At 30.8% G+C, this 20,418-nt stretch overlaps 3 protein-coding genes across 5 annotated transcripts; 2 read left to right on the top strand and 1 right to left on the bottom strand.

Annotated features, from left to right (window-relative positions):
• Positions 1 to 791: 791 nt before the first annotated feature.
• On the top strand, positions 792 to 4,091 carry LOC114401677. Its single transcript, XM_028364252.1, has 4 exons — positions 792 to 1,038; positions 1,156 to 1,251; positions 1,831 to 2,061; positions 3,428 to 4,091. Coding segments are annotated over exons 1-4 (573 nt in total). The 5' UTR covers positions 792 to 1,037; the 3' UTR covers positions 3,673 to 4,091.
• A 5,079-nt stretch (positions 4,092 to 9,170) lies between these two features.
• Positions 9,171 to 14,151, top strand: LOC114403928 (putative G3BP-like protein). Of its 3 annotated transcripts, none has more exons than XM_028367161.1 (9): positions 9,171 to 9,491; positions 9,576 to 9,710; positions 10,066 to 10,372; positions 11,427 to 11,689; positions 11,789 to 11,966; positions 12,182 to 12,303; positions 12,639 to 12,704; positions 12,957 to 13,038; positions 13,587 to 14,151. In XM_028367161.1, exons 1-9 carry the CDS (start codon positions 9,453 to 9,455, stop codon positions 13,805 to 13,807), a joined length of 1,413 nt encoding a protein of 470 aa, XP_028222962.1. In that variant the 5' UTR covers positions 9,171 to 9,452; the 3' UTR covers positions 13,808 to 14,151. The 3 variants fall into 3 exon arrangements, with proteins under 3 accessions (XP_028222962.1, XP_028222963.1, XP_028222964.1); XM_028367162.1 differs by having other exon boundaries at positions 11,789 to 11,960; positions 13,587 to 13,984; XM_028367163.1 differs by lacking the exon at positions 9,171 to 9,491 and having other exon boundaries at positions 9,583 to 9,710; positions 10,040 to 10,372.
• A 1,833-nt stretch (positions 14,152 to 15,984) lies between these two features.
• Positions 15,985 to 19,192, bottom strand: LOC114403762. Its single transcript, XM_028366914.1, has 6 exons — positions 18,530 to 19,192; positions 17,981 to 18,153; positions 17,672 to 17,750; positions 17,371 to 17,565; positions 16,626 to 16,798; positions 15,985 to 16,376 (listed from the first exon to the last, which is right to left on the bottom strand). The coding sequence occupies exons 1-6, from the start codon at positions 19,013 to 19,015 to the stop codon at positions 16,319 to 16,321; spliced, it is 1,164 nt and encodes a 387-aa protein (XP_028222715.1). The 5' UTR covers positions 19,016 to 19,192; the 3' UTR covers positions 15,985 to 16,318.
• Between the last annotated feature and the right edge of the window lie 1,226 nt (positions 19,193 to 20,418).

The raw sequence follows: 20,418 nt of genomic DNA, 5'->3' as shown, positions 1-20,418 counted from the left end.
TATTAAAAAAATAGGATTTGATTTGTAGAAACAAAGATTTTAAACAGTAAAGAGTTATGGTAACATTTTTGAAGAATCTACAAGTAAGATTCATAGGCCAATTTGAATTAGATTTGATCAAATTCATGATTGAACTTGAAAATTATTATTTGCCTATGTTTGAACCTCAATTTTTATTTCCTTTTATCTTATTTTAATTTCATTTTATTATCAGAGTTTATATATGAGTTAAGTGCAAACAAATACGCAGAAGAACTAATAAATAAAGAAAATAACAAAAAAAAAGAAGTTCTAAATATCTTCAAACTGACTAATTGTAGCATGACCTGTGTTTCAACATGATCACGTTGAAACATAATTTCAATATGATCATGTTGATCTTTCAAAAAAACTCATCATTAGCGTCACTAATTTCGGTTGATGTCACTTCACCCACAACTTAATATTATTGTAGCATTTTTGTTGATGTCATTTACATGATTTTCTATTCTGGACTTTGCATTGATTTTTTTGTTAATTTTTAGAAATTCATTTTGTGTAAAGTTTCTCCATTTAAAAAAAAAGTTTTTGAACACACTCATGCGGCATGTGCCTTTATCAAAATAAATATTTATTTAATAGATCAAAAATATGAAAGTATACCAAATTTTGAATGCAAATAAAAGTCATTAAAAGGTGATTAAATATGAAATGGGAAAAAAAAGAAGAGGAAGGCGAAAAGAAGCGTTGAAAATGTGGTTGAATAATAATCAACTTGGGTGGCGTATCTGACGCCGAGTGACGCGAGTACAGTGGACCCCACTATTCCCCAGGTGCAACGCGGGAAGAAGGGAACGGAAAGGAATCAATCAATCACTCCTTTGACTCATCATTCATTCCTTCCTTTCTCTTCCTCCTTTCATCATTCCTCATAATCGCACGCTTTCTCTTATTCTTTCTCTCTTTTTACACGCTAATCTTCGTTTTCCACACCTTCTTCTGCCTTGGTTTACTTTCCAGTTCCACCCAAAGCAGCCAACCAACCAACAAACAACACAAGTCGCTAACTAATTTCGATCCTTTTTTTTTCTTCTTATTCTTGTTTTTACCACTTATGTCTATGTAACTACTTTTATTGATATGTGTGTTTTTGTTGTTGTGTTTTGGAATTTTCAGTGTATCCAAAGGTGAAGGTAAGACACGACGACGACGACGCTGAACTTGGTCTCAAAGCTTTCCTCTCTCTATATCTGAAACCATCTCCTTCTCCAGGTTATTTCTAATTTTCACCCAGCTGTTTTTTTTTTTTGTTTTGTTTGTTTGTTCTAATTTACAACCAAACTGTTATGAAGAGCTTGAATTTTTTTGTAAGAGTTGGTCCTTGGCATTAACTTTTGATGTGATCGTGTGCATGTTTTACGTTCCCTAATGTTTTCAAATCGCCACAGCAACTTGACAATTTTAAATAAATTTTGCTCAGATTCTCCTGTTTTTGTTCTGGCTCTCTGTATTGAAACTTTGGCCTTTACTTAACCTCTGGAAAATTAAGTCCATTGGCTTTGCAGGAAAATTATGTGAAGCAGTAGTTGGGGTAGTAATCACATGGATCAGTGATGCTACTATAATTTCCTTTTCTATTGTTAGTTTTAATTAGTTCTTCACTTTCACTATAGTTTTGGCCTATTTTGGAGAATGAGAGCGTGGTTTGTATTCCATAAATGCAATATTGACATAGTATGTAAGACATTCGCATTCTTCTGATTGCGTGCACAATCTGGTTAGCAATAGTAAAGATTTTGGGGGTTATTATTACTGAACATAGAATTGAATCGATATTATTTGATTTTACAGTGATGGACCAGAAAGTTGTCTCTACGGCATCCATTGTCAAAGCACCAAAGTGTTATGTGCCTGTAACTATTCCAAGAGTACTTGTAACTGAAGAAGATTCTGGAGACTTCAGTTCGGTATCTGATTCCTCAGGAGCTACAGGATCCGAGAAGGATGATAGTACCGATGAAAATAAAGTAAATATTAGAGCCAGTTCGATCCCACGCCCTCGTGCTGTCATTTCTAGTCCTGGTAAAATGTCATATTTTACATTATTTTTTGTTAGATTTACATGTATACCACTTGCCTTTTGCAATTGGAATATCTGAAGTTTATCTGAATCTGAAGATCATAGGAACATTTATGGTTTATAATATGGGTAAGAATGCCTTGGGTTTCTTTTGATTGGCCATTAAAGCTGAGTTAAGTACTTGCTGGTAGAGATCCTGTTAAAAGAGATATGGAAGTAATTTTTCTTTTATTTATCCATTTGAACTTCCTCCAGAAGGATGTAATACTCCATTTTGACCTAAGCCTAATTTTCAGATAAAAACCTAAACCTAATTTGCAGTACTTTAGAGGTAATTGAAACTCAAAACTCAAGTACTTTGCATGGAAAGAAACCTTGGACTACTTGAAAGAATATTTCAGAGTAAACTGAATTTATAGATTGTGATATTGGCATTTAAACCTGTCAAGGAATATAAAGCAGTGCTATAGGAGATTGTTTTAGGAGTGTACCATATGTAAAAGCTATCAGTATCATTGTGTAAGTGCAGTATGAATGGAGGGCCATCATCATGTCCATTCTATGTGATTTAGCTTGACCACTTCATTTCCCTCTAATAAATAATTCTGAATTTCTGAACAATTGTAATGAAGCTTTTTGAGGCATACCACCGTTCTAAATTCATTCAGTTAGGAGAAATTTAGAAGATGGGTTTTGAAGTAAAAGAAATGCATATAAAACTCCCTTTTGAATCTCACTTGTGGTGGTTTAAATGCTTTGCTATAGTTTTTTTTGAAAAGCAAATGCTTTTCACAAGTTCAAAAGTGAAATCTTCAAATAACAAGGGTAAAACCATATTTGACCAGATATTTCAAGTTAGCATACCATCATATTAGTTTTGCATTATTACATTGTGCGATGGGACCGATATTTTCTTGACATTTTATATACTCTCCATTTTTCTATTCCAAAACCTGAATAGTGTGTTACATATAGGTTGGTTTTCCACCTTTCTGTTTTAAATCAATGCAAATTAATAGAGGATTTGCTTCAAAACCAGTGGTGCACTTAAAGTGAGAGCAAGGGCTCTTGAGATATCTATCACATGGTCCTGCCCACTCATAAGAAACCTAATTTTTTTTAAAGTAGCTTTAATTTCAGATTTGGCTTATGGCGGACAAAAGACAAATCAATTGTTTATTTTACTTGTGCAATAATAAAATGCTTTAGCAAAGGAATTTGGATATTTGTAATTATCGAGAGCACCATAAATTAGTCGAGTGCTGATTCTAGTTCTTTCTTTAGAGATATGAAAAATCAGTGTGTGGGCTAGTTCTCAGTTTCTTATGTGATATCTTACTCTAAATTCTGTCTCAATTTTGCATTTAGAAAATGACATGATGATCGGGAATAGAAACAAGAATGGAGATGGAAGACTTTCTGCTTCAAAGAATGGCGGTGTGTTAGAAAATAGACATGCACACTGTAAAGTTAAATCACATGACGTTACTGATATTCCTCCAGACACAAGAAAGCAGAGGGAGCCAGGGTCTAAGGATAAAGCTGATCCTGTAGGAAAGAAAAAGGTCCATAAAGGCAGCGTAAAATTCGAAAATGCACCCTGGAAATTTTAGTTCTGGAGAAATCTAGGAACATGACTAGTTACCAGTTTTTGGCCATCAAAATGTGATATGATCTTAATCTAGGACTAGGTCCCCCTCCCCCCCCCCCCCAAAGAAAAAGAGAGAATAAAATGGTGCATGCTTTGATGTAACCACTCCGGCATGCTTAATACTACCTCACCAATATTTTCAATGTTCACTTGATGGATGGATGTATGAACTGCTTTGTAAGATTGTTTAAGTAAAAAGACATTTTGTAGCAGTGCTTCATGATATATCATGTATCTACAACCAAATGAATATTTGGGAGGCAAGCAAGAAGCTTAGAAATTTAGTTAAGGATACTATGTTTTGTTTTTGTATGTAGATTAAAGGACTGCTTAAGTTGTTCCAGATTTTCATGCTAGCTGCTCACTTTGGCTATGGCTTTATTATCGGTATTATTTCCTTGTACAGTGCTCCAGAGTTGGTAAAGGGTCGCTCATTGCAGCCGTTAGTTGGCAATCCAACAGTAATCTGATCTTCTTCCACAATGGAATGATTGATCCATTTGGGTCACTTTTATAAATTTTTTATGAAAATAAGTTCATTCTAAAATAAATTACTGGTACGAATATGTTTTTGACTCAAGATGAAATATCTATTTTGATTTGGTGTTTTATTGTCATATTTTTTTGGTTAAAAAAATTGGGAAAGACTTCCCCGTAAACCAATAATTTATAATTGTTGGTTCAAGACATACAAGTTAAATGCATTTTGTTAGATTGTTGAGACTAATAATTGACTAATTATGCTCTATGAAACAACAAAAACACATGGCGGTAGATGGAATATAAACAAACAACAACCTTTAATTATTGGTTCAAGTAACACGTGCCACATGTCTTGGTCACATATAAAATGATAACATCAATTTGTTGGTTACATAATAATAAATATGTTTTGCGGGTTACTATTCACTTGATATGATGAAACAATAAATTTATTTTGTTGGTCACCATGTATTATTTTGTCGCACTCGGAATAACATTTATTTTGTTGCACCGTGCGCTCTCTCGTCTTACCAAGAGTTCACTTGTCATGTTCTGTCCATCAATCTAAAAGACCTTGTGAAAATAAAATTGATTCCATAAATATAAAATGATGACTGTCCAAATTAAAATAAAATCATGTTAAATAATGAGACACGGGTTGTATTGTTTCCACTTATGTTGTTTCACTTTCTTTCTTTGTATTGAGATACTTTGAGATATTTCAGAATTGGTGAGCTCTCTTTGCACCAACTATTGAAGTTTTGCTAGCTTCCAAAATTTGGAAATTAAATAAATGTTTTGTAGTTCTTATAGTATCCTTATTTGAAACATTAATTTTAAAAATTTTATACGTGAAACATTATTATAGTAATTGAGTTATAAGTATTTTTAGTATGTCTAGTTAAGAAAATTTATTTTCACTACTGAAATAATATTTTTGTAGGTAATTTTTTTCATAAGTTGATCTTTTGTAATTTTCACTACTATTTTTTTCTCGTAAAAACTTAAACTAAATAGTAACTAAATTCATATATTAAAATTTGTGTAGTCTTTTTGATAATGAAATTAAAATTTTTGTGATTATATAATTTATTCTTATTGTAGAATTTAACTTTAAGTTTTATATTTAAATTATAAATTGGTAAATTAGAAATTATCTAGTCAGATGGCTTCTTCCTCCCAGTCCTCACTAAGTGACATTCATTTTGAACCTATTGACAATGAAAAACATATCTCTTGGTATGTTTGAAAATAAAATAGAGTTAAACTTACAAAAACACAATTAATAATATTTAACAAAAATAAAGTATACAAAATCACATACAATATATCAAAATTATAAATAAATTACACTTTTACTGAAAATCATTTTAAAAATATTACATAAATCTTCACAAAATAGATATAATCATATAACATAAAAATATATATTACATATTCATCTAGTTATACAAATGCATAACATTTATCTCTTAACATATAAAAAATGAAATGGTAAGAAAACACTCAAATCTTCTATGTATTTATTGAAAGTGTGAAGAAAATTGAAAAAAAACTATATTTATAGTTACAAATCACGTTAATGCAAAATTTTATTTCGATGCTAAGTATAATGTTGTTTTCATGTGATTGTACTTGAATCATTGTTGTTTCATATATTCGAACAATTTTTGATTGCGGATTCTGCTGCATATAATGAACTAACGTCATTGGATTGTTGTATTAACAAACCAATAATTTCAAATTACTGAACACGCTGGTATGACAAATTAGTAATTTTAAATTATTATTTTCTTTTGACATGACAAATTAGTAATTTTGATTTGTTCCTTTAAAGCGTTCATCCAACAAATCTAATTTGTCATGTTCCAATCAACTATTAGCACATCTTACTCTCATAAAAAACACAACCAAATCACTCACTCAAGTGATCTAATAGTGTTTAAGCAATTTTAGCATCTACTAAAAATTATAACATTGTATTTATGATAAAACAACTATTTAAAATTATTGTTTAATTATTAAACTCATACCAATACTTTATTTTTTAAAAAACCTATTTTAATAAAAAAGTTTATAAATGAGACCCAAAAGGATCAATCACTCTCCACAATGTGTATGTAATTTTTCTTTTGCCAATCTGGCTGTATGTTCTTGATGCGCAAGTCCTCTTGTACCAGGCGAGTCACCGTTTTTTAATATTTGCCATCCAAATAAAATTCTCCTAACTTTAAAATCAATTTTAGTTATAATCAATTTTATGAAATTATGTTAATTTAAAAATCAATTCTGTTCTTGCACATCCAAATTTAATCCGGTTATCGTAGAAGTAAATTGTTTTAAGAAACTATGCTCAAAGGTCAGTGTCACTTTGCCATTGTAGATGCTAAATTTAAGGGAAAACGATATTTACCTTTGTGACCTTTTAAGAAGATCGTATCCTATTTTTTCTTTTCTACCCATTATTTTTCAAAACTTATTTTATTCAATATTACCAAAAAAAAAACCTAGATAATAAGAAATAATAAGAGAAAAAAAAAATAAAATAAAATGAAATTAACAAAATATTAAAATATATTAAAATGATAAGGCATGATTTAAATAACAAAGTAATAGAAAAATAAATTAATATTACAATTATATCTATCTATACCTAAATATACGGAGCTTATAAGCTTATAAGTTTGACTTGCATTGAATTTCGAAAATTTGATTTAAGCATTTATTTACAAAGTATTCGTACCATTTTCTTTTATTTTCACTTTTCACATAATTTTCTCACTTATGGGGAGAAAATTATTTTTTTCTTCTCACTTTTTCTTATTTGTTGCTGGTGAGAAAAAAATAATATTTTCTTTGTATTGTTTTTCACTTCAGGTGAGATTTTTTTTTTTGTCTCTGATAAGATCTTCTAGATTTTTTATAAAAATATTTTCAGAATTTTGTCACCTCTCATGATAAAGAAAAAAATATATATACTTAAAAAATTTCTTTGTTGATAAGATTTTAGGATCTCTTTCAAAAAAATATTATTAGATTTTCTTTATTTGATAGTGTATTCAAGATATATTATATTTAAATAATTTTATATTATGTGAAGAATATAACTATACATATATAATGATAAAATTAAATTTATAATACGAATACTGTGATTAGTGAGATTGGAATGATCTTACTTTGAAATCTAAATTAAAAAAATATGACTTTTTTTTTACAAAATTCCTTTTTGGGCATTTTCTTGCATGTTGAAATACCAATTGTAAAAGTATATGTTCAATGGAATAAAAACAATTGTATTGATAACTTTTTAAATATAATATAACTTAGAGAAGAATAATAGAACGAAAATAAAAAAGAAAAAAGTTTAGAGAGAATAATAATTGTGTGTATTTATTATAAAAGAAATAATCTATTTATAGATACAAAATATAATCAAGAAGTTAAAAAAATAAATACAAATGAAGATAAATAACAAAGATAAAAAAGATATGATCATTCACAAAAGATTATTCATAACAATGTTGAACTTAATTAAAAAAGTGTAACATTTTTATTTCTTTCCATTTTTAGAAACAAAATATAACACGTACTCATAAAAAATCAACATTTTATCTCACTAATTATTATAATTTTAATTATTAAGAATTCGAGTTATATGAATAAAAAAATACAAATAAAAAAGAAGACAACATTAAAGATTATTATCTTAAATTTTTTGACCATGATAATGAATAAAGTGATGAGATATTTCATACTAATAACATCAAAAAATAATCCAGATAAAATATCAATTTTGTATACATAAAATATTGTAATATATTAGATTGAATTGATTAAAAAAATGGAATTAATTTATATACATAAAATATTTGTGTTTAGTCATCTAATAAGATTATTTATCTTTATTATCATAATCAGGTTTAAGTTTAACTGTATTTTTTTTTATTGGTATGGTATGATACATAGGTGATTTTTATACATGTAGTTTTAATCATTTAAATTAGGTCCCCATACTTTTTAAATAAATTAAATCTGGTCTAATTAGTAACCTGAACTAAGGTGGATTACTTTTTGTCGGGTGACAATGGACTCAAATCATATAACATGTAGGAATTTTCCTGTAGGCTTAACATTTTTTTTTAATACATTCAGCAATAAGAGGATACAATCTAAAATATCCTTATATATAACTCATATGGATTGGGTCTTATGGATTAATAATATGTAAACATTTCAACATGTAATTTTTGTATTGTTATTAGCACAGATAATAAACAAATTATGTTAAAAAATAATTAATATTAATATATATATATATATCACTAAAATTTTTAATATATATATATATATATATATATAAATTTATATATTGTAACAATTAATTTTAATTAAATAATATTTTTTTACATATATAAATTTTAAATATAAGTTTGCATATATATTTAATAAATTTTATATATATATATAAAAAATATATTATTAGATTAAAATTAATTATTATAAAATTTATTATATAAACTTATATGTATATTACATTATAATTTTTAGTATTATATATATTGATTAATTATTTTTTAACATAATTAATTTGTTAGTATCTTATTAATAACTTTAAAAGTGAAAGGTTTTAAACCTACAGGAATCACTAATTTTAAAATCATATTTTTAATAACCCATGTGATCTCATAGGAATTGACAATTTTTATAAGCCTATATGGATTACGAAGAATTCTTATATTATGAATGACTAGATAAAATATTACCAAATAATTTTTTCTTTTATATTATGAATGAAATGATATAATTTTTTTTTAAAAAAAAAGGGATAAAACATTAATAGGTGGACCAAATTTCATAAATTTAAAAAGTATAAAAGGCTAATTTAAGCAATTAAAATCACAAACACCAAAATATCTCATTTCGTGGAATTTACGTGCAGACAAATATAGTTAAGCCATATAATTATAATTTGTGGACAAAGAGTGACAGTGGAATGGGGGAGGTTTAAGAAAAGGGAGAAAGGTGAAGCATGCTGCTTCCTCCATCCAGCAGTATGATATCAACAACACAGTCCCAGGCAAAACAAAACTAACACAAACAACATTAACAAAAGGAAAAAGAAAAAAAAAAATCTCTCTCTATCTCTCTTTCTAAAACCTCACCCTCTGGCTGTGGTGCAGATCTCAAGGGGGATCTGAGGTGAGGTTTTGATTGGGGAGGAGGGGACAAGACGCCTCCTTTTTAGGGTTTTCTGCAATGGCCACGCACTTTCCATTTCCCCTCTCCGCTGCTCAGGTTCACTTCTAACTTCTTTTTTCTCATACCCTTTTGTTCAAACATTCTGTTTCACCTCAAAAGAAACCTTTTTGTTTTGTTCAGGTTGGGACTTACTTTGTGGGGCAGTACTACCATGTTCTTGAGACCAACCCCGAGTTGGTGTATCAGTTCTATTCTGATGCCAGCACAATGGTACGCATCGATGGCAACGCCAGAGACACTGCAACTGCAATGCTGGTTCGTTATTTCTATTTTAAGTGCTTTTTGCTTTTTCATATACCTGTATTTTTTGCCCTTTATGTTGTGGTTTGGAATATAATTGCATTATTGGAAATTGATTATTTGGAATATGTATTGAAGATTTTCAGCTTTTCTATTATAGCATTACTTATTTGGAATATGTTATTGTGTAGTCTATAATCTTTAGATAAGGAATTCTGAGTGCTGTTTTTTATTGCTTTTTGTATATTAGTCGATTTATTTATTGGTTGAAGCCTTGAAGGGATTGGGTGTTCTCTTCTGTTTTGTACTTGTGCAATTATAGTGAAGCTCTTATTTCCCCCCAGAATTAAAGAAATTTCTCTCTGGGCAGCAAATCCATGCGCTTGTTATGTCACTCAGTTTTATTGGAATTGAAATCAAGACAGCACAATCTCTGGAATCTTGGAGTGGTGGAGTTCTTGTCATGGTTTCTGGTTCTGTGCAACTTAAGGGCTACAATGTGAGGAGGCAATTTATGCAGACGTTCTTCCTTGCACCCCAAGAAAAGGGCTTCTTTGTGCTCAATGATGTTTTTCACTTTGTGGAAGAGGAGCCATTTCATCATCACCAACCTGTATTTTTAGCTCAAAGCAATCTTGATTCAAAATTGAATGCTCCTAGCACAATTAACAAACCAGGCAAGTTCTATTTCCGCCTCCGGGTTCTTGAGTTTTGATTGAATCTTAATAATTATTTCTTCACTTATTAGTTACTGTTATTAGAAGATAAATGAAAATATATTGTTTCTGTTGATACACTTTCTTAGAGGTTAGGTTTTGGTGACTGTGTCTTTCTACTGTCATGGATGCTCTGTTCTTTTATGGGGATTGTGGATCTGATTTTTGTTTAAAATCTGACTTACACTGTTAGTCTAACGTTCTCTAGTTGTGTATTCTTGTCCCAGAGAGGATCTGGTACTTCTTTATATTATGTTATGTTCGAATTTATTCCCTTATTCCTAAGTTGTTATCATTTTCACATCCATTGCATCTGGTGCTACTGATACCTTTGTAGCTTATTAAGTTATTACAGGTAGCCATGTTTGTTGTTTATGCATAGTCAATTGTTGTATTTTCTACATCATCATCCATCAGTCATCCATTTTCTCCAGCCATTATCACATTCACAATTGGATTCTTGCTGTTATCTAATTGAAATTTAGCATTTAAGCTATGTTTTAATAAATTCTAAATAAACACTTATAGAAGAAACAATAAGAAGGTAAAATAAAATAAACTTTTCCCATAAGTTAAAATCAACTAATGTACTTCAACAAAGTTCTCTCATCTAACTTCTTCAAAAGTTAATGTTCATAAGTTGATTTTAACTTATGAAAGAAGTTTGATTCATTGTTTTTTATTTTCTTTTATCCAAATAGGGCCTAGTCTCAATGGTAAATATAGATTCTATCAAAGAGTTGAAGCTAAATAAATCTTAACTATATATAATATGAATTTTCCTTGACAAATGGTTTGTGGTAAATTTATTTTATAATGTAAAATGGAAAGTGAAGTTTAATTGCAAACTGCATTTATTGTCAATAAATGTTAATATAAAGCGTGCACACATTAAAAATTCAACAACTTTTATTGAATAGAAATTTAGGTTTTATAACCATTGTGGCTGATTATGGAGTGTAATTAATTTTTAAACTGTAGTCTTTTAAGTAATTGAGATTTATGGGTATTACAGTGTCCAACCACCTGTTAGGTGGAGATATACATGCAAGGGACTTTGTTGCTACGAATGAGGTCAAAGAAAATGGCGCAGTCAACAATTACGGATTTTCACATCAACAAATGCTACGAGTCCATGATTCTGAACATATTCAGGAGGATGTTGTTGCTGAAGAATCACATGGTTCATTTCAACCTACTGTGGATGCTGTGCAAGAACATGTACCTTCTGCTGAAGAATCTCCTGAGGAGCCCCAAAAACATACTTATGCTTCCATAGTATGTGTGAACTAACAAATAGATTACTTTCTGCACAATGTTTTCTTTTGAGATTCAGTTATGACTTTGGAACTGACTATGTTATGAAACTGTTGGAAGTTACGGGTTGCTAAAGGACAAGCTACACCATCTGTAGCTTCTCAGCCATCTCAGAAGAATTTGACTTCTTTAGACTGGGATCATGCTCCACTGACTAATAGTCAGCAAACTACGTCATTTGAAAGGTCTGAAACTGATGTAGTGGAGGAGGCTCCCACAACAGAAGATGAAGGTTACTGTGTGTACTCATTGAGACTCATTAACTCAATTTAGTATTTTACTTTTTTGGATAGTTACTCTTTGGTGTTGATTTATGACAGCTCATTACATCTTCCTTTAACTAATAAGCTAATTTGTTTAAATGAATCATTCACTTGCTTACATGTAGTTTTTTATTTTTATGATGTACTTATTTATTAGTAACTTATTTTATTTGATATAAAATGCCTTCAGATGAAATCAAATCTGTTTATGTGAGAAACTTGTCTCCTACTGTGTCTGCTTCTGAAATTGAAGAGGAATTCAAGAATTTTGGCAGGATTCAGCCTGATGGTGTAGTCATAAGAAGTCGCAAGGTAGGTCTTTAGCTCTTTAAATCATAGTAGCAACCGCATGTGTTGGTGCTGCTATAGTGGTATCACACTGTGGCTCCCTGCTGCTGCTGCGTGGCCTATTGTGGAGCAGTTTCATTTAGCAGTGTGAATTGTGGCCGCTTTCATGTGAATTTGTGGCTATTTTTTTTGCTATTCTGTCTACTACAAATGAAATCTCTCTTCTTCTCCTGGAACAGTGTCATTTGTGGTGTTTTATTGGGACAATCTTGGGATTGACTACTATGCTTCAAATAACTATATTATTTCATTAATTCATTTATATCCCATTGCAAAGCTAAATTTTCATTTTTCTCCAGGATGTCGGAGTTTGTTATGCATTTGTTGAATTTGAAGATATGATGGGGGTTCATAATGCAGTCAAGGTATGGATTTTGTTTTAAATGGTTATTTTATGATATCAACTGCTTGTGAATTAATAATTAGGATGTAATAACACACCTTATGAAAAAATTAATGTTGAACATGTCACAATGATCGCAAGTTTTCAATCTGCATTTTTTCTAACAGACTCAACTGTTTCTGGTCTTTGGTATATTTCTGAGTTTTCACCTTACAAGTCTCTTTTTTTCTGATTTCAGAATCTGTTGGCTCATGTTTGTTTTGTATCTTTGCAGGCAGGATCTGTTGAGGTAGCAGGAAGACACGTATACATTGAAGAGCGGAGACCAAACAGTAACATCCCTTCACGAGGAGGAAGTATGCCTTCTTTTTAAGTTTTGCTTCTTTTTTATTGTGTTTTTTCTTCCCCAAAATTTCTGGCGTCAATGTCCTTGACTCTTAGGTTATATAGCATGGTTAAAATACTACCAATTTGCAAATGAGAAATGAGTTGATTATACTTGATAGGACTGGTAATGGATTCTCAAACGCAGTTCTGAGAAATAACAGATAATAAGCTATAAGGGGTCATTATGTTTGCCATGGTATGTGTTAGCATCATGTTAAAAATCCATGTCAGCAGCATTAGCTCTCTTTTTGGTGGGCTCTCCCAAGTGACATGGACAAAACATTTCATTTAATTGTGTCATCAATTATTCAAAATGATACCTTGTCTAATGCCTTAACACAATTTGGCCATATATACGGTATCAATAATGTTGACACTGGTTAAGCAGAGATGACCACTAGCCACCTTTTTTGGCCCAAGATGCTTGTTTTGATCTGCATAGTCGAACTGTTTATAAACTGCTTTTTCTGCTGTGTAATTTGTTATGTTATGGTTGTTCTCACTTTATTATGAACAGGGAGGGGTAGAGGTAGGAGTAGCTATCAATTATCAGAGGCACAAAGAGGACGTTTTGGTCCAAGGAGCTTTTGCAGGGGAAGTGGCCAAGATGGAGGTGAATGGGAGTATAACAAACCCAAAGGAAACGGTTTCTATAGACAAAGTACCCGTCAAGAGAGGGGATATTCTTCAGGGTATCAAGGGCCAAGAAATGGTCAGAACCCTGCCGAATCAGCATAAAGTTTTAAGAGAATCAAATTTTGAGGTCCTGATACTATTTTCAGCTTTAAATAGTAGTCAGTTTCAATAGATGTTAAGAACCAAATATTGATATTTTTTGTCTTAAACTATGATGTTCGGGGAATATGATTGTTATATATTATTATTTTTTTTAATGTAAGGGGGCTTTTTGTTTCATTTATTTGTTCAGGAATCTTATGTTTGGTTGGGATAACGTTTGGCAGTTTTTCTCGCCATTGAAAATCTTGTTATCTTTATCTTTACCTTCACTTCAGAGTTAGATTACATGATACATGATATTGTAAAAGTTTATATATTGATTTCAGGTCTTTGGCATTGCCTTTCCCACTATCTTTTTTATTTAATTAAACTTGGTGTCATTTTAATTGATGTATTTTTTAGTCTTACAGGGAATGTTGTATACTTTCTTGGAGGAAATATGCGAAATAATAATCGGTTCAAATATTTTTACTTTTTTTTTTCTAAATCTAATTGTGTATTGGTTGTTATTTTACCTTATGGTTAGGAGTATTTTAGTAAATTATGCCTTTAGAAGTATCTCAATAAATCTAAAGATATGTAGGGTAAGTTTGGATAATTTTTGCATAAGCACTTGTAGGAGAAAAAAATAAAAAAAATAACTTTTTCGTAATGCATAAGTTAAAAATTAAAAATTTATTTAAACAAACCTATAATTTAATAATTTTAAATAGTATTAGTAGAATATCATATTGAAATAAGATACGATGTAGCTTTAATTTTTTAAACATAAACTTTTGTAGGAATTGTAGATGGCATACTACACAGGTTTCTAAAAATTAAATATTTGGATTGACACTATAAAATGAAAGGGATATTAATGATGTTACATAGGATAAAGCAAGGTGACTAAAGTGGATAAAAATATCGGGTTATTTGTTAATGGAAAGCATCTACCGTATTCAATTGCAAATTCTATCATATTGTTAAACTCCCAACTATATTTTTTTGGTAGTAAAATGTTGGACTTTAAAAGAATAAGAAGACAAAAAAGTAGATTAGTAAAAATGAGAATATTAAAATGAATGCATAGTTATACAATAAAAGATAAGATACAGAATGATTTTATATGAAGGTGAGATCAAGGAAAAATTACAAAAAAATTGGATAAAGTAATTTGACACGTACAAAAAAGATCATAGAAAATTAATTTGTATGAGTTTTAGTTATATGAAAAGGAAGAGAAAACTTACGGTAAACAAATTTTTTGAAACATTGGTCTTTAATCAAGATGAATGATGTTGCGTAATTCATGTAATCAAAATTATTTAATGATATGGGGTTTTGTAGTTATCATTATATAAACTATTGTAAACTTTATATTTTGTAATAACTTTACATTTTGCAGTTGGTGGAGATCTAACGGATTATTTTTTTTAAGACATTCACATCTTATGCTAAATTGACGAGGGATTGAGGAAACTCAGTACTGGTATAGATATGCAATTGGTCGCTTTATACATTATTATTACAAGACTTCTATTAAAGAAACTCAGCATGCGATGACAATATGCCGAATTCAGTAAGTGATATGCAAGGTTATTGAGAGAATTCAATAGCTATAATCACCATCTCACTACAAGGTAATCCAATACCGACCAGCAGATCAAGTTTGTGGCGTGCAAATTGCATTTTAATGTTATAGTTCTTTTTTGGATAAACTTCTTAACAAGTACTTATAAAAGAAAAAAAATTGAATAAAACTTTTCTCACAAGTTAAAATTAACTTATTTATAAATTAGAAATTCTATCCTTTAGCTTATCCAAAAAGTGATTTTAACTTATGGAAGAAGTTTAACTCAATATACCTCTTTATTTTCTTATACGATACGAGAACTTACTGAAGTTTATCCAAACAAAATATAAAGGAAAAACACTTTTATGTCTACAAGAGCATAAATTGTGTTTATTGTGTCCTTATTTCCTTTCTTCTTGTGCTCATGTTGTGTGTACGTGATAAATTCTGATTGCACGCAGTAAATGTTCATAAACAAGAGTTGTCGAATTGTTATCCTCTGTTTGACTTGTAATGATCCGATTTATTCAGCCAGAATTTTCATTGTAGTCAATTTTGAACACTACCATGGATAGACATAGTAGTAACACACTAGAATAAGGTCTCCATCAACTAGAGTGACTGCATCACCAATTAGGGGAAAGGGTTATCTCTAATTAGTTAAGCTTTTAACATAACCATAAATAGTTTTGCAAATTATTCTTGTCCTAGTGCAAGTTAGATACATGTTATTCAGGAGAAAACGAAAATTTTCGGCAAAAAAATGCAATTAGTAAAGAAATATGGTTTTCTTTATTCTAGATGAGCTAAGCTTGCTGTTTCCTCGTGTTGATTGTGTATGGTTTCTTTATTCACCTGTAACTACGAGCATTTATTAGCATCATCTCCAGCAACCTGTCTTGAAAATTTGCATTTTCCTGCAGAAGATCACTTGAACATGCCCCGGCCTTTAAATTTCAGCTTTCTGCGTCATCTGTTTCCCAGAGAAAACAGGTATATGCTGCCAGAACATTGCTGAAAGAAGAGAAGTTATAAACAAATCTTAATTATTTATTGAAATGTAACTTCTAGTCTAATTCAAAATTAAGGGCTCAGGTATACTGCATTGCACACTAGTTATAGATGATTCAACAATTCTTTCAAAGTAGGCTTTACTCTAAATCAAGAAGGACCTAGTTACCTATGGATTTTTCTCTCCTATATTTTAGCATTATAGACATGTTAAGTAACAACATTTTATAGAAGTGTTCTCCAAAACTGTACCTATCCCCAGGGGTAGCCTGAACTGCTTGCTCAAACAAAAAAGAAGCTTTTTCCTGATCATGATGAAGTTCCCACACCAGATTAGCATATTCTGATATCATTTCACCATCACTGGGATCAGCTACTACCGCACGTGAGTAGTAATCCTCTGCTGCTTGAAGATCTCGCTTGGACTGTACATTTAAAGCAGAGAGGGGTGAGGGGGAATGCAATTTTATAAGAGTCGGAATTTTCTAACCATAAACTAAGTAATAATAAGTCTATAATCAAGTGCATTCTCAAATTTACCCTCGTGCTAAATTGATGATCACACTTGCATATATGAAGGGGCTAAAGTTCAAACTTCAAAAAAGTTTTCATTTTAAACCAAGAGAAGCTCAACTAACTGATCATAGTTTATGCCTCAGTTGTTTGCTTCTACTACTGATAAAATCCCTTGTAAGAGGCAGGTTGTTGACTTGTTTAAAGCCATAAATGAGTGTTCTGTCTAAGGATTTTCACCCCCAACAAACCCAACAACAACAATTTTTTTTTAGACTTTTAGGAAAAAAGGAACAGAAAAACTATGGTAAAAAGATTTTCTTCAGTCAGAATATTAAGACAGCTTCAGAAGCTTTCATGTATTAATACATTGAAAAATTTAGACAAAGAAGCATCTCTTGGTGTTCAATCATGCCTAACATAATTCCTAAAAGATATGGTGACTGAATTGTGAACATTAAAAATAAAATAAAAAAAACCTCACCTGTAACAGAAACTGAGCATACTTTTTCAGAAACAGAGGATTGCTTGGATTTTCATCAACCATCTTCTTCAAATAATCTTCAACATTGCTTTCTTCACCAAAATTAGCTGTTGTAACATTTGCTGCATCAATCACTTGTCCACTTTCTTCTTTGGAGGGCTTTACAGGTTCAGTCTTTTGTATTTCCATGTCACTCTGCACTCAAATATAAACCGTGAGTATTATTAAATAACAAACTTGTGTCATTTGGACGACAAAACGACTGCTAGGGAAAGATAAGAACAGAAAGAGAAAAAAGTACCTGAATTTCATGTTTTCTATCTTCATTCTCATCATCTTCAATATTCCAGAGAAAACTAGTATATGCTGCAAGAACATTGCTGAAAAGGATATATTACATGTTTGCCGTTATCTTCTAGTCATGGAAAGGTCAACATTTTGCAACTTTAAAGACAAGCTTTCAGTTTCTGGAAGCTACAATGAGGTTGAAGAGCAACTTTTAGGCCAGTACTAAGTACTGACTTGATGATATTTTTAGCTTTTGAAAAACACAGTGCCCATGCCATATTTCCTTTAAAGTGAGATGGATAGTTTGGCTGGGGTTATCTACCTGTCTTGTGGTGCTGCTTGAACTGCACGTTCAAAATAGACCATTGCTCTATCCTTGTCATGATGGTTCTCCCACACCAGCTTCGCATACTGCATCAAGATTTCACCATCATTAGGATCTGCCACGGTAGCCTGAAGAAAGTACTCCTGAGCTCCTTGAAGGTCTCCATTAGACTATCATTGGATGACAAAAATTAGATGTCAGCATCTCAGAAGAACTATGAGAAACCTGTGAAACTAAAAGAAGATGATTATACAATAGAGCTTCATTTGTCAACCATGAATGTCTCCTAGAAACATAATTAAGTCTTATATAAATTATTTTTAAAAAATGGGTCATAATGGTCGAGAAATATGTGGCAGCAATAGCTTATGAGTTATAAGCATGCCTCATGGGATTTATAAAAAATATGTAGCGTCCCATATAAATCCAAAATCAGGACCTGCATCTATTCATTTCAGAATCAAAATTTATGTCTTTCTAAGAACACAAACTAAACCAAAACCTGCAATATATACAATCAGTTTCATTTCATGACAGACAACTCACTTGTAAAAGCTGAGCATACTTTTTGAGAACCAAAGGGTGGCAGGGGTACTCATCAACCATCCGCTTGTAATACCCTTCAAGATCCTCACTTTCTTCCAAACTGGGATTAAATACATCATCGCTGATAAATTTATCAAATCCTACATCAGCATCAACCCCAAGCCCTGCTGCCAGATACATGGGGGGACTAGCTGGCTGAACATCTTCCTCCTCAATACTCAAATTCCGAATCCCAGTTGACCAATCATTATTCTCATTCTCATTCTCTCCTTCCTCAATCAAATCCATCTTGTTACTCCCAAAGCTGAAGTCACCACTGCCTGTAGCTTCCAAACTCTGTCCAACCAAAACAGTTCTCTTCAAAACTTCTTCAGGGGTGATGTCATCATCTCCATGAAGATTGTTGTATATTGCAAATGATGGGGCTGAATGTAAGGTTGTTGACTCAACTTCATCCTCCATCACTGAATTGGAAGAACTATCCATGGAGAAGCTAGCAACAAGATATGCCAATATCTCCAAATTGCTACGGTAGTTGTTAAATTTTTGAGATATAAGAATCAAAATCAGTGCTTAAAAACAAAAGGTCGGTGTTTGATATTGCTAGCGATAATATGGTAAGAGACAATGTTCACGAGAAATAGCGAAAACGAGTGTTTCTAGTTTCTAGTTGATGTGCGTTAATTCTGGTCCAAGTTTTTAATTTAAATTATCTTTTGCTTTCTTTAAGTTAAGAAAGATCCAAACCTAAGTCGTAGAACCTTTCAATAGAGGACGATGATGAGGACAATAATTGTGATTTTGGTTCTTATATTTTAATTTGTCCTGTTAATTAATTGATCGCATAGTCCTCAGTTTTTTTAATTGTTCAAATGTAAAATTTTTATCCAATAATTAAGATATAACAAATGTGTGGCACATAATTTATTCGTATAAATTAGCAAAAAATGTATGAAATAATTAAATAAAAATAACGTATAAAAAGTAAATAAAAATAAAAATGTAATGAAAGTCATTTTTTGTTGTTTTATTAAACAAATTATATACTTTTCCATTTGTAAATTTAAATAAAACAATACATTTCTATTAATTGTTTGACAAATTTTTGTGGTGAGAAATCTAGTTTTAACAATTAAGAAATTAGATAGATTAAATATAAACAGTTAAAACTAACAGAACCAAAATAACTTATAAATTAAGATATAAGGACAAAAAATATAATTGAAACTAATTCTAGTTTTCAATCTCGAGTTATGGAACACAAGGTCAAAAGAGCACCCACAACACAAGGAGCAAGATGAACGTGACTGTGTTGAAGAACCGTACGAGGAAAGTATCACGTCACATGAAAGTACTTAGATTGGTTGTTACTTATATAAGTCTGTAGTTTGCACGACTTTTTAGCATACACCGCCAACAATGAATGTACAGGGTGATAAGACGATCTAATTCGTTCTTATCCGCTTTTTAAGCAGGTTAGGTTTATCCACCAATAGGTTGAAAAAATAGTAAGAGAATCTCTATGAACCCTTGAAAAATTACGAGGATTTTGGTACTTAGTTATTTTTTTAATCAATAAAAATAGTAAGAACTAATTTAGAAAAAACAAAAAATTCTTTAATTAATGAGAAGATAAATAACATGATAATTTTTTGGTTAAAAAACAACCTTACCAAAATTCTCATGATTTTTGAAGGCACCATGCAAACTTTCAAATAGTTATCATGTTTTATGTTTGCTGATATGACTGTGATAACCCTTAACAAAAATAGGTCTCTGAACCATTCCACTCGTTGGGGTCAGAATAAATACATCAGTATTGGGCTCAGATTTGATAAGAAGGGTACAAGTGTCACTATCTCATTTATTTAGGAATTTCTAGAATAAAA

This window comes from Glycine soja, chromosome 20 (genome assembly GCF_004193775.1).
Source record: "Glycine soja cultivar W05 chromosome 20, ASM419377v2, whole genome shotgun sequence".
Lineage (NCBI taxonomy): Eukaryota > Viridiplantae > Streptophyta > Magnoliopsida > Fabales > Fabaceae > Glycine > Glycine soja.
Note: the sequence above shows the minus strand (reverse complement) of the source record. Positions and strands in the feature narration are given on the sequence as shown.

What these genes read in the sequence shown, in the direction of transcription:
- LOC114403928 (XM_028367161.1), top strand. Translation starts at nt 9,453, where the DNA reads ATGGCCACGCACTTTCCATTTCCCCTCTCCGCTGCTCAG. An exon ending in TAGCACAATTAACAAACCAG is followed by an intron (nt 10,373 to 11,426) that starts GCAAGTTCTATT and finishes TGGGTATTACAG; the next exon opens with TGTCCAACCACCTGTTAGGT. An exon ending in TAGTCATAAGAAGTCGCAAG is followed by an intron (nt 12,304 to 12,638) that starts GTAGGTCTTTAG and finishes ATTTTTCTCCAG; the next exon opens with GATGTCGGAGTTTGTTATGC.
- LOC114401677 (XM_028364252.1), top strand. An exon ending in GAAACCATCTCCTTCTCCAG is followed by an intron (nt 1,252 to 1,830) that starts GTTATTTCTAAT and finishes TTGATTTTACAG; the next exon opens with TGATGGACCAGAAAGTTGTC. An exon ending in TGCTGTCATTTCTAGTCCTG is followed by an intron (nt 2,062 to 3,427) that starts GTAAAATGTCAT and finishes TTTTGCATTTAG; the next exon opens with AAAATGACATGATGATCGGG.
- LOC114403762 (XM_028366914.1), bottom strand. Translation starts at nt 19,015, where the DNA reads ATGGATAGTTCTTCCAATTCAGTGATGGAGGATGAAGTTGAGTCAACA. An exon ending in CAAGCAGCACCACAAGACAG is followed by an intron (nt 17,751 to 17,980) that starts GTAGATAACCCC and finishes TATCCTTTTCAG; the next exon opens with CAATGTTCTTGCAGCATATA. An exon ending in ATAGAAAACATGAAATTCAG is followed by an intron (nt 17,566 to 17,671) that starts GTACTTTTTTCT and finishes ATTTGAGTGCAG; the next exon opens with AGTGACATGGAAATACAAAA.